Source organism: Gavialis gangeticus, unplaced genomic scaffold (assembly GCF_001723915.1).
Source record: "Gavialis gangeticus isolate Ggan-Ray unplaced genomic scaffold, GavGan_comp1, whole genome shotgun sequence".
Taxonomy (NCBI): domain Eukaryota; kingdom Metazoa; phylum Chordata; order Crocodylia; family Gavialidae; genus Gavialis; species Gavialis gangeticus.
In genome coordinates this window covers 167518669-167532255 of record NW_017729024.1, presented here as the reverse complement: position 1 = coordinate 167532255, position 13587 = coordinate 167518669, and the positions used below count along the sequence as shown (strand labels likewise).

The 13587-nt window shown below is 54.6% G+C and overlaps 1 protein-coding gene and 1 long non-coding RNA gene across 2 annotated transcripts in view; one reads left to right on the top strand and one right to left on the bottom strand.

Moving 5' to 3' along the window:
* Positions 1–13587, bottom strand: part of NOL6 (nucleolar protein 6) — a 61624-nt gene that overhangs the window by 25047 nt on the left and 22990 nt on the right. Inside the window, exons 16-23 of the mRNA XM_019518088.1 lie at positions 12617–12757; positions 12101–12218; positions 11745–11899; positions 11234–11397; positions 10381–10533; positions 7572–7669; positions 5628–5752; positions 5299–5388 (exon numbers count right to left, since the gene is read on the bottom strand). Coding sequence (XP_019373633.1) covers positions 5299–5388; positions 5628–5752; positions 7572–7669; positions 10381–10533; positions 11234–11397; positions 11745–11899; positions 12101–12218; positions 12617–12757 — 1044 coding nt within the window. The remainder of the gene's footprint in view (positions 1–5298; positions 5389–5627; positions 5753–7571; positions 7670–10380; positions 10534–11233; positions 11398–11744; positions 11900–12100; positions 12219–12616; positions 12758–13587) is intronic.
* Positions 9254–13587, top strand: part of LOC109297979 — a 10332-nt gene continuing 5998 nt past the window's right edge. Inside the window, exons 1-2 of the long non-coding RNA XR_002097479.1 lie at positions 9254–9345; positions 10299–10301. This is a non-coding gene — a long non-coding RNA (uncharacterized LOC109297979). The remainder of the gene's footprint in view (positions 9346–10298; positions 10302–13587) is intronic.

Genomic DNA, 13587 nt, shown 5'->3' with positions numbered 1-13587 from the left:
GGGCTGACTGAGTCTGCAGAAGACCGAGGGGGATTGAACAGCAGCCTTCACTTCCCTGCAGGGGGGCTGCAAAGAGGATGGAGCTGGGCTGTTCTCGATGGACAAGGAGCAATGGGCTCAGGCTGCAGCAAGGGAAGTTGAGGTTGGATATTAGGAAAAACTCTCTCACTAAGAGTGTAGTAAAGCACTGGAACAGGTGACCCAGAGAGGTAGTGCAGTCTCCATCCCTGGAGGTTTTTAAGACCTGGCTCAACAAAGCCTTGGCTGGGATGATGCAGTTGGGGCTGGTCCTGCTTGGAGCAGGGGGTTGGACCAGATGTGACCTCCTGAGCTCCCTTTCAGGCCTCATTTTCTGTGATTCTATGAAACACCAAGACAAGGCAAACAGCTCCAAGCTGCCCTTTCCAAGGCACATGCGTCCTAAGAGAAGTAGAAAACCAGACCTGTTGCACCACAAAAAACTACATGCAAGGAGCCACAGCCAAGCAGGAAGGAATAAACATGGGTCCATTGATACTGAACTTCAGAAAAGGAGGAGAGGGATCCTGACTCCACTGTCTTCCACGTCTAACAGGTTTTGGCCACATTTCGATTCCTTAGCAAAGACCAAAATGTCAACGCCGGTAATTCTTTCACTGTCAACCACCACAGCAAAACAGCCAGTTCCCTGGTTTTGCAGATCTCCAGGCAGAATATCGCCACTTCCTACACAGACACACACCAGTCTGAGCCAAATCTTAGATTCTTCTTACTACATCCTGACCTCAGAGCATGGGGCAAAATGCATGGTGTGCTGCCGTCTCGCCTCCCAGAAGCACCTGGTTCTGCAGGAGACGTTGCAGCTCACCGCGTCTGCTCTTCCTCTCGAGACAGAGCCAAACGCCTGAGCACACAGCGAGAGGTGCTGAGCTCTGGAGATGCTCCTTGCCAGCTGAGAGGTTCAACCTGCTACGCTTGGGCACGGATGGGAGTGTTAGTGTCCCGGTCAGGTTCTTACCCCGCACTACCCCTAATTGCACCCGCAGCAGGTGCACCATCCCTCCCCTTTCCTTTCTGCACCAGGGCATGGCTGCGCTCCCACGTTAATGTGCCCCAGAGCTGATGTTCTCCCAAGCACACCTTACCTACCACCCAGGAGCACTCAGGGAGGGAGGGGTAAGTTTTCATTCAGGGAACTTGAGACTCCTCCAAAAACCTGAAATTGCCTGCAGCCCATCAGAGAGCAGCTCCCTCTGGGACAATGCCAGCCCTCTCACTGATGGAACAACTGATTTTACTCCCTACTTTCCCCAAAACCAGACTCGTCAGGGAAGAGGACCTGGCTGCAGAGGCCCCCTCCGAAACCAGCCACTCTCAGGACAGTTGTTTTGCAAGCCCGGCCCAGACACCCATCTTGGCTCAAGGCAACACCATGTGCAGCGGTGTGAAAAGGGAGAAGGTGGAGCAGGACAGCAAGCAAAGAAGCTGTGATCTGGCACTGACTGCAGAGACAAGGCAGCAGAAAGGCTCCCCCCACCAGAAAGCAACTATTTCTGCAGCTGTGTCTTTGGGTCCAGACTCTGTCGCACGGGCAATGGGAATGCAAAGGCCACATTTGTAGACTGATGGGAGAAAAGGAAGCTCTGCTCATTTGGAGACCTCTCTCCCCCACCCACTGGCAGTCACCATTGCTTCCCCACACTATCTCCAGGACGGATCTGGAAGCTGCCTCTGGTCCAGCCCCTCCCTTGCTCCCTAACCTAATTACTGTATAATTGCGGCCTTCCCTTGCCTCTCCTTGCAGGAGACTATCCTGCTCTCTTCTCTTTCTAATCACACCTTACACAATATCCAGAATCAGTTACAGCCTCGGTCTTGCTCTGGCCATGACACAGAAAGGAAAAATACTTACCGGCTATTCTGCCTGTTATCATCTTCCTCTTCCTCCATCCCAGCACCATTTCCTGAGCTCAGGAGCTGATGAGGCACGCTGTCCAGCCTGCACAGCTCCTTACCCAGAGGCTGGGAACACAGCTCACCTACCCCCAGGCTCTGCTGGACCCGACCCCGAGACAAAGAAGGCCAATTCCAACTTAACCAAACCTGGGCAGACGCTAAATCACTGGTTCTCCACCTTTTTAGACTCCAGCCACCCCTTGGAAAATGCCAGCTCCTGATTTTCACTTATTTCTTTCATTACGGAAAAATAACAGAGTAATTCCGTTGCAGAAAGACCACAGGAGGGCAGAACGATTTTTACACTGAGGACTCCTATGTGAAATCCCGGGGTTTACCTTGTGAATCATGTTTACACACCTCTGTGCAAAAATGAAGTTTATTTCCTACCTACAGGGACATTTTATCATCTTTAATTTTCCCTGAGCCTGATGAAGGGCGTGCAAGCCTGAACGTTTGCAGAAAAAGGGTTTTTTTTTGGCGATTTCTTAGTTACTCTAATAAAAAGTATCATCTCTGAGCCAAGAGTTCTAGAGTTTTGCATTCCTTTTTGTCTCAGACCAACACAGCTACTAATACATCCCTGAAATATTACATGGCTCCCTTTGAAAGGATCTCAAAGCACCCCAGGGTGCTGCATCGCCCCGGCTGAGAATCACTGCTCTAGATGGACGCAGAGAGGAAGTGCGTCCCCCAAGTACACCTGCATTAGAGGCAGGTGCTTTCCCCGTGGGATGGGATGAATTAATGGGATCACAGGAGGAAAAACTACCACTTATGCAAAGATCTTCCTAGCTCCTGGTGACCCCACTCACGGCTGGAAGGCCACAGCCGTATCTCCTGGGGGAAGTGCTCAGTCTCAGACAACCTGAGGACGAGTGGGGGGGCTTCCCACCCCCAAAGTCCAGCCATTTTTTCCCCTGTCAGATATTACTATGAACGCTACCAAAATCGTTGTTGAATGGTCCAAGGTTTCCTGTCGGCTGAAAAATGAGCACGAGGGGTAATAATTAAACACTGCCCCAAGATGTGGACTTGGGTGTCCCAGGTCCCAGGCTAAGCACTAAGGACGTCAGGATCTTCCTGCCTTCTCCGCATCTCCCTTCACACCGGGGTCTCCAAGACCCAGCTCACGTGCACCTAGGAGACTGCTCCATCCACCCCACCACATGGACAGAAGACCCCCAGCTCTTACAGTCCTGCTCACAATACCCTTCTTTCAAATCCAGCTCGCAGCTGTTTTCTTTGGATGTGACCAACCTGCCTCCCAGACCACCACACCTTTCCTGGCTCAGCTGGAAAAGGCCTTTTCTACCAGGACCTCCTCAGTAGTGGCCTGAGAGCCTTGTCTTCGGGATCAGCCGCTTGTCAGAAACACACCTTTGCTGCTTTCCTGAAGCCCCCATGTCTCTGGGGCTCCCCTGTGTCTCTGAGGTCAAGCCCATCCTCCCTGCCCTCTTCAGAGCTGCAGCACACAAGGAAAGGCCTTTTCAGGATGTATTTGGACAGTTCCCCAAATGTTTTTGGTCTCGGTGGACACACAAAGGCTTCTGTGCCTCCAGCCAAGAACCCAGGGAGTTCACTGGAAAATGCCATAACTGAATAAGCCCACAGAGGCCGAGCCCTGCCGCAAGGGCTCCATGGCCCTGGACGTTCATAACTTCTTCTTTCCATGTCTCTCGGGCCTTTCCAGTCCCTCACCACAGGGAAACACCATTTCCCTACAGCAGTAATGCCCAGGAAAGGTCTTAGCATGGCCTGCACTGTTCATCACAGGTCTATTGATGGCAGGCTGCGATCACTGGAGTCAGGAGAGTTTGGCAAAGCATCCATTAGTCTCAGAGCAGCCAGCTCCAGCAGGACAAAGGAAATAGCACTTGAAAGCAGGATGTGAGTGTCACAAGCTACGTCTCCATCTACAACCGCTTATCAAGAGTATCGCGGGCATGGCTAGAAGCCCAAACAGAGACCAATGCACTCCTGTGCCGGGCAGTGTTCAAACACATTGCGAGAGAAAGCGCCTGCCCCAGAGAGCTTGCAGTGCAATGGAGTAAGACGCACAAAGAAAATGTATTGTCTCTGCTTTACTGACTGCAGCAGTATGCAACACCCGAGGTCACAAAGAGCTGCGAATCAAGCCTCAACACCCTCCACGCTTCCCCCGCTGAGTCCCAGCCCAGGGATTTCAGCAGGGCCCCCTCCTTTCCCAGAGGAAGCTGAGCTAGCAGGTCTCAGCTTAAGAGAACAAAACTGCTTCCTCCAGACACAACTCAGGCCACAGGAGCTTTCCCACCCGGCCTTTGTGACCGGGGCTGATGGCTCCAGCAGCTGTCAGATGGAAATGAGTTCAAGAAAACAAAGCAATCAGATCCCAAACTGCTCTGGCGCCTGTCACTCACGGGCCTTGAGGCACCGGGCAGACACAGTGAGCTGAGTCTCAACGTCCACGCACGAGAGGCAGACGCACTGGCCCTGTTTGATCAGTGGGAACCCAGTCACCCTAGGGTTTGCCCACAGCCACGCAGTTCCCAATCACAGTTTCTGCAGTAAAAGTGAGGCTGGGTAGAAAGCAGCCAGGGGTTGAAGTCCAGCTCCTAACTAAGCCCAAACCCAACACATCTTGCCTTCCCTATTTCCCCCTTAGTTAGCCAGCTGGGATTCTCGGTGTGGCTTAGCTAACCCCATTCCTTCCACATCCACCTTTCCACAAGCCCTGCAGGGTCTGAAATATTGCTGGGAGACTTATTTTCCCAAAGCACTAGCCCAGCCCCATCTATGCCCCTTGTGATACCACCTCAAGCAACCCAACCTTCGAAATGCACTGACTACCAGCTCATCCTCCAGCCCTGCCACCCCCCAGATGGCAAACAGGGCAAACTCCCAACAGCAGCGTGACCAGAAGGTCAAAGTGGGACTCAGGAGCCTTTTCCCCAGACTGGGGAGTCAGTGGGCAGAGGCCTGGCACTGTCCAGGCTGTAGCCCAAGGTGGAGGCCCAGAAAAACCAGGGAGAGCACATTCCCCTGCAATCAGTGCTGCCAAGTTAGACAGGGAGATGATGGGAACTGCAAAGCAGGAGCAACTGAATGGAAATACCCACTTGTCCTGGGGGTTAAGTCACTGGACCTGCAGGGCATCAGGGGATGATGGGCCCTGTATATGGAAGGGATGCCAGCAACACCCTGGCACCTCCTCCACCCAAAAGCCCCTCTGGACAGGACCTGGGGGCACTGAGGCTGTCCATATGTCACCCACTCTGCAGCAGACATCCCCCCATCCAACTCCAGCCCCCACCACTAATTCACCCCGCTACTGGAAGCCACCCGCCAGAGCCCAGTGCACTACTAACACCGCTTGGGGATTACCTTCACATCCTGGCTGCCGAGGGGGTTCAGGAGCTGCTCCTCCAGGGCCCGCAGGGATGCCTGCGCCAGCACGAGAAGGCGCTGCAGGATCTGAGGAGGGCAGAGTCGGTGGGTAATGCAATGGCCATGCATTGGGGCTGCCCTGCTGGCACTGGATCAGCTCTCCACCACCACTGGCCTGACTGAGGCCACGGGATCACATGGACTAACCTGAGCGCTAGGGTCATGGTTGGGATGCCTTAGTGCAAGGAGCAGCAGCTTACATGGCTGCCCATGTCCATGCATCTCAGGGCACCAGGCTGGGGGTGGGGAGGTGCAGCCTAGCTCACCTGGGCAGAAGGCCGCTCCTTGGTCCACACTGAGCTCCGCTGGTCTCTGGGCGTGGAGATGAACATGACGGGGAGGCCGGTCCGGGAAGCCACAAACTCATTCTTGATCTCTGTGTAATCTGCGTCTGGAAAGCAAACCACACTGAGGTCAGATCCCTCATACCAGCACAAAACCCCTGCTCATGCCAGGGACCCCACAGCACCCTCAAGAAACCCCAGGGCTTCATCCTGTCAACTGCTCTATCCATGCAAAGGATCTTCCCCAAAATGCAGCCCCAACCCTCCCTCCACCTGCTGTCACCTAGCACTATGGGATCTCACAGGCCAGGGAAAAGCTTGTTTGAGCTGTGGGCTGCAGCCCTCATGCTGCATCTCCCTGTCCAAGCCCAGACTGGGGAGGCAGAGCAAGGTGGTGGTGCTGCTGCAGAGAAGACACCTGAAATGAAATCCAACCCCTCACCAGGATGCCTCCTGCTCTGTGCCTGCAGTAGGTGAGGTCAGGGGATATCACAAACAAGCACTGAAACGCCACTACCCAGCAACCAGGGTCTGATGCCCAGTGGAAAACTGCAATACCAGCCAGAAATGCTTGAGACATCCCAACCCAGGGTGGAGCAACTCGGCTGAGGCCAGGGATAAATGCCAGGGGAAGGTAAACCTTGCTAGAGACATAAGAGAGAGCCTCTCCTACAGGTCCTTGCAGGATGCTTCAAGGCTGGGCCCACGTCCCCTGGCTCCCCACTGACAAAAAGCAGATAAGACAGGACACTACATGCTGCTCCAGCATCATACAAAACAAAGAATAGGACAGGTCACCTTTACCCACCAGTCTAATAGAGGAGATGCATCTTAATCCCCCCAGCCCCAAGCCATGGCCCTTCCAAACAGCAGCCACGCTGGAAGGGCGTAGGCCAAAGGAGGTAAAACTGTATCAGTGACTTTGGTATCACCAGAAAACTGTCTACACTACACCTAGCACTTAAAACTTTACGGAAGAAATCCAGACACTACCTGGGTCTCTACGGGCCTAGGGTACCAGCAAGCCTGGTTACAACGGGGCATGCCAAGACAGACATCATAGAATCATCACAGAATCATAGAAGTCGGGTCAGAAGAGAGTCTGATCCAAACACAGTGGAGTCATAGGAGGTTGTTTTTATTATCCCCATTTCACAGACAGGGAGCTGCCCCAGGAGGAAGGGAAGTGACTTGGCCAAGGCCACATAACAAATCAGTGGCAGAGCTGAGAAGCACACCCCATTCAGAGACCTGTCCCCTCACGCCTGTACAAAGAGCCCAGGGCACAGAGACAGCAAACATGCTGCGAGATGCACAAGCAAGAGCCAACAGCTTGGCAAACTCTGCTTGATGCGAGGAAACCAGAGCTTTAACCAGGATCAGAGAGGAGGAAACGTGCCAAGAAATAAACAAGGCCAAGTTCCTCCGTCCCCGGGACACCTGGGAGATTAGGATGTTAAAGCCTGCGAGGGGAAAACAAAGCAAGAAACCAGCGGCTAATCCCCCTGCTTTGAGCCCCGTGGAAAGCCTGCAGCTCAGGTCCCCCGCTGAGGAGGACGCCCCCAACCCGAGGGGTCTCCGACGCCTGGGAGCAGTGACTGAGCAGAGCCAGCCTTTGTTTTACCTTCCAGTTTCCCCTCCAACACACGCACACTCCAGCATTGTCCAGAGACTTGCAGAGTACTGGTTTTCACTGGCCTAACAAGGCCCCAAGCTGACCAAGGGAGCTGAGTGTCCTGGGTCAGAGTGAAACCCATGGCCTTGTGAAGAAAGGCTCCAAACCCCCCATCAGCATCACCCAATGAGCACCCTGGGTTAATCCCACTGTAGCCCCCTCAGGGGGTCCTGCCACTTGCCTCTCGGGCTCAGGGCAGCAGGAGATCACTCCCCAGCACTGCAAGAGACCTCCCATGGCCCCCAGCTCACCTTTAAGCTCCGAGTTCAAGTTCACGATGAGCGGGGCATTCTTCCAGTCGAAGGTGGTCAGCAGGTGGAGGAAGCGAAGGAAGCCCACCTGAGGGCAGCTGTGGGGGAGAGAGACTGCAGCTGTGAGGACCGAGAGAGAACGTACACACATCCCCACACCCCGCAGAGACAGGGCGTCCGGGGCAGCGTGGTCCATGAGCCAGGCCACAAACAGGTACCGTGAGCAGATGTGCTAAAGCTGATGGGGGGCTAGGAAAGAGTCTCCCCCCTGGCAGATTTTGATCTCTTCAAGGACCCACTTTCAGGTCAAGTAAAACTGGCCCCTCTCATCACTCCTGTAGCTTAACACGGTGTCAGGGCAAAACAACTTCCCTCATCTCCTTCCCATCTCCTGTGTCTGCGCCTCTCCCCCAGAGGCAGCTTATCTAGAACAAGGGGAAGGACTGGAGACAGGACTCCTGGGCTCTTTACCTGCCTCTGCTACTGGCTAGCAAGCAAGTCACCAGAGAGAGCAAGTCACTTAACCACTCAGGGCCTCTGTCTCCCAAGCTGTGCAATGGGGGCCAACACACGCCTGCATCACAAAGCAGCTGAACTGCTTAATGAATGCTGGTGAAGTGTTGCAGGAGTCGTAAAGACACAGGAGATAGTGGAGCAGCCTTGGGCCTCACATGGTGGGTGAGTCTGTGTCTAAAAGCTCAGAGGGGTCCCATACAGGAAGACAGCGCCTAGTGCTCACAGGGCCCGGGAGCAAGCAGCATGCAGTTAAACCTCAGAGAGATGGTCGGTACCATGGATGGGGGATGCTTATTCCCATTGCCCCTCAGCATGACACTTTCCCCCACCCCTGGCCTGGGACAGGTCCCCTATCTCCCATGGACCAGGGCTTGCTCCCACAGCCCCTGGCCCTTCTGCTTTCCCCACAGTGGTCCCCATTTGATGCCAGAGCGACACAAGCAGCATATTATCCATTGCCGGAAGTGGTGTTGATAGCTGGGGACAGCAACATCTCTCCAGCCTCACCCAGAGGCCTCCTGTCAGCACCAGCCCTCTCTGGACATGCTCTGGTCACAGCCCCAGGGACACGGCCAGGACTCCTGAAGAGATCACTGCCACCTCCTCCAGCACAAGCTGCCTGGTCCATGGAGATGAGCACCCCAGCCCTGGGCACCACACATATGGACCAAGAAACAGAAGCAGGAGCTGGATGCTTAGCAAGCCTGGAGCCCACCGGATGGCAGTCCAAGCTTCTCCGCCACTGGCTTTCACACCAGCCTGCCCTGCCCACGCAGCTAAGAGGGAGAAAAAAAACCTGAGCCCTACGGACCCCTATTCTCCCCCAACCTGTGTTGGGATGACACTTCCTCACTAGCTGACTGGCCCAACCTAGCCTTTCCCCAACTCCTGCCCACAACAGCTATCAATCAGCATTTGCTTTGGATTCCCAAACCCCAGTCCACAAGCTGGGCCATGGTGTGTGGGGCACAGCAAGTCACCAATTAAGCATCTATAGCAGGGTGGTCTGTTGGCCAATAGAGTTTGAGAAGCGCCAGATGAGACCAGGGGCTGGATTCCAGACCCCCGACCCTCTCCCACACACAGTATTTTATACTCACTCAGTTTTGATCTAGTTTCTACAGTTAGGCTGTGAGGAGCCCATGTCTGATACCCAACCATGCTGCCAAGGCCTGTTGCCATCTTTGGCCATTTACAAGGGGCCTAGGCTAAGCTGCAGAAGTGTGGCTAAGCAGAAGACCCCAAAGCCTGTTTCTGAGTGACCACAGCATGAACCGTTGCAGATGTGACAACTAGCTTGGACAGCAAAGTAAAGGAAGCCATCTACATGCCTAAGTAAACTAGTAATGAGAGACAATTAAACAAAGCACAAGGCCTGAAAGGAGACATTATAAGGAAAGACTATACATTAAATCATCCAAATATGCCACATTATAGTTCTACCTTAAAATTTTAGTAGTAGCAATTGATGTAATGGAATGTATTAGATGCTATTTTGCTGTAATAGCTGTATTTTTGTAAAGATACTTAGATAACTTGAAAAAACAAAACAGCCTTGTCGGAGAAGACCATAAACTAAGGTAAAGAAGAAACAGAACAGTACTGAACAGCATTCCAGGATGGGGGGGTGGGGGAGAAGATAAGAAACCCTCCCTTTTACTTTCCCAAGGATATAAATCCCAGCTAATTGACACCTTCCAAGTTTAATCCACTTCCAAAAGTTTCAGTGAAACAAAAGACATCTAAATAAAACCAAGCAAAGGTCATTTATTAGAATATCAGAACCAGCCACCTACAAATATAGGGTATCAGCTGGAGAGAAATTTGGAGAACTCAGCAAGTTCAAGACTTGCTGCCAGTCTGCATGTTGCCTGCCTCTCCAGTCTGCCCAGCCAGTAAAGGTGAGATTCTGTGTTGTGCGGTCACAGGCAGCCAGACTTCGGGATAAATATCTGGTTTTGTCCTCTGAAGTGCAAGCAAATAAAAAGTCAAGCTATTGACCTGTTTCTGCCTCTTTTATCAGTAGCCAACCCACAAGGTTACCTGCAATCTAGGTAACAGACCATCAGTTGAGGGAAAATCCCTGGGAACCAGCCTGGCCTGAATTCATTGCACGTTGATTGTGGCCCTGGGGGGACCATTTCAGTGGCTGACATGAGTCAGGGTCAAACCAGTGGCCTGATAACGAGAAGTCCCCAAACGCTGAACCAGGCAGTCACCTGTCCACCCCCTGCTCCTCCTGAGGAAACGTACCCAAGACGGAGGCCACAAGACTGCCATTCCTGGGGCTCACCTGGGCGGTGTGAAGGGTGCGGGGTGGAGGAAGAGGAAGGCCACAAGCAGGTCCATGCACTCCTCTGAGAAGCCGTCGCTCAGCATCTGGGCGCTGATCCAGCGCTTGGCGAGCCGGCAGGTGCCGCTGAAGGCGGGGTGCTGCTGCTGCAGCCTGAGAGGAAGGAAGAAGGGAAGCAGCAGCCGTTACAAGTCAAGCCCATGGCAGGGACTGCCCCGATATCCCTGGGCACTGGGCCACGCACTGCAAGTGGACGGGCTGTCTGCAGAACGAATGCAGCCAGCGCTGTATGGGCTCAGGGCTGTTCGGACAGGGAAGGAGAAAACGCTGCAGCACACTTGCCCTTTCACCTCATCGCTGCACCAGCCATTACTTGGGACGCCATGACTCTGCTCTCGTCTGCACTGGAGGGGAAGGGGCCTCAGAGGCTGCTAGCTGGGTCCCTACTCACAACGTACCTCTCCCCCACCCTCATTTGAGGGCTCTGCCAGGTTCATACCTGTGCCAAGGGCAGAAGGAGGGTTTCCCAACCCACAATGCCCTCTTCTCTTCCCAGTGCTGCTCCCCCTTTCCTACCCAGATGACTCATAATGCACCCCCCACTCCTTCCTCCATCCTTCTCACGACTCTTCCCTCCTTCCTTACCTGTGAGGAGTACAGGACCCACAGTGCATTGCCTTCCCCCATAACACCACTCATAGCTCTCTCCTTCTGTGACCCATAAGAGAAAGCTGGAAGAGCAGTTTCCTACCCACAGTGCAACCCTCTCCCCAGAGCACCACCAAGAGCTCTCCCTGGCCTTTACAGCTGGAGGCCTGGCCCCTGGCCACAAGACACTTCTCCCTTTCCTTACCCATGCAGACAGCTGGTCAGATAGGGCAGGTGCAGGGTCTCCAGCTCCAACTGCTGAGATTCCTCCGTATCCCGGTACTTCAGCATCCCCTCTGGGGTCACCACCTCCTTCAGGATCTGGGGCTCCCGGTGATAGGCCACTTGGAGACGGAAAACATAACCATCCTGAGACAGGGACAGAAAATTCAGGGGAAGAGTGAGCCAGGGATGGAGGGCAGGAGCTCAGAGAACCAGGGCAACAAAGACAAGGTATGGCCTTGTCTCTTGCCAGGCCTGAGCCCAGAGACACCCTCCGAGGCAGAAACCATGCTGCACCCCAAAGGCACCAAACTGGCCTCACCGTAAAGAGGAGCTGGGAGCTCTCCTCTGCCAGCCAGGGACCCAAATTGGCTGCCTGGCACTGCCCGCTGCTGTTGCCACCCTACAACCATCCCTTCCCTCTCCTGGACTCCCAAGAACAGGCTGCTGACACAGAACCCCTGCTGCCCTCCTGCCAGGGCCCTTCTCTGTACCTTGTACACATCGGTGTAGGAGGCCGCAGGCCTGCAGAGGAAATGGTGCTGCTGGCTCAGGAGTTCAGCCAGCTGGAGGTGGAAGGCAGCTTTGATACGCTTGATGGCTTCCTTGTCCTGAGGCCATTGGCCGCTCCCCTCCATGTGGCAGATAACTGAGGGGAAAAACACAGGGCAGCAAGAAGATACCAAAAGGGGGCATCAGACCAGGAAGAACTTTATGGACCAAGCACAGGACTGGGAGCCAGGACTCCTGACATGATCCCTGTATCAAGATGCATAAGTCATTGCCTTCCCGTGCCTCAGCTTCCCCAGCTCATGCACCCTACTTGCTGCCTCCTCAACCTCCCCTTTACCTTTCATGGGCGGGATGTACGCTGGGCAGGGTTTATCTGCCAGGGGAAGTAGTGACTCCTTCTCCTTGCTCCTCTCGTGGTATGAATAATCCGGTTTCATGGGGGCTGGAGGGAAGACCTAGGACACCAGTGGGCAGGGGGTTACTGGAGGGGATGGCAGGCAGCAGGGTGGGATGCAGTGCCTGTGGGCCAGCCTAGAGCACAGCCTGCCACCTGCAGACAGAGCTGGGGACACAGCAGGGCACATCCCACAGCACAGAGGAGATCCCAGCCCTGAAGTGCCTCATATGCCCAAAAGCAAGCACTTGGGCCAAGCAGCAAGCTGGAAGCTCACTAGGACAGGGCCTGGCCTTATCATGACAGAGTCTTCCCAACACTCGGGGCCTGTGAGCAGCACTGCAGTTAACAAGCCCTGAGGAAACCATAGTCTCAAGCTCACTCCCCTACCCCAAAGAGCTGCCCTCCCCTGCAACCCTGCCATGGGCCCAAGGCCTTCCTGGTACCCCTCAGACTCACGTCAGTGTACCGCAGCGCCGGGTGCGTGCCCTGCACGGCTGTCACCGTCAGCGGCAGCCCCTCCAGCTTCCACAGCTTGCGGCTCAGGTCATCATAGGAGCGGATGACACCAACCATGGCCTCCTCGCCAGTCCCTGCAGGCTGCAAACACCCCCAAACAATCACACAGTGACACACGGGCAGTTGCGCTCTGTATATTTCACCGCCCCACCCCAGGTGCCCTTAGGCCTCACAACCCCAGCTGCAAGGTGCTGCAGGCTCGCTCCCTTCCCAACTCTGACAAGCAACCACACCCCCAGAATCGCCCCCACCCCTTCCAGCGGCAATTCTTCAGCTTCCCTGCTATGTGCCAGCAGCACCAGGGGCTGCGGGAGCACCAGCGGCTGCTCTTCACAGCCAGACCCTCACAGATTTGACACATGGGAGGACGGAGGAGCAGCGGCACTGCTACGAGCTGTTAAACGCTTGCTGCCTCCCACCCCAGAAGTGGCTGCTTTCTGCTGCCAGTGGACACGATCCCTAGAGAAAGGCCCCAGGGAAGTACAAAGAACCGGACTGAGGAAAGTAAGGGAGAGTCGGAGGAAAAGAGCAAATCAGATGGAGGTCAAGGGACAACACAACACAGCTGAGACCCAGAGAAGTGCAGCCAGAGGAGGGAGAGGGCAGGCCCTATCCTGAACAGCTCAGTCACTTTTCTGGAGACCACATTAAAAGAGGGACAGTGGCAAGCAGGAGGCTGCCCAGCTAAGATCAGAGGGCAGGAGGGACATGGAGACAAGGGTTCACTCCTGTCTGCAGAAGAGGGCGGGTTACAGTGGACACAAACTGAATCCAAGACAGCCACACACTCTTGCTGCAAAACAAGCCCATAGCATCTGGGAACGTCGTGGCAGAAGCGTCACCTGCAAGTCAAAGGAAGCGACTCTCCTGCTTCGGTTGACACTGGGGAGGCCTCCCTGGTGCACTGTGCC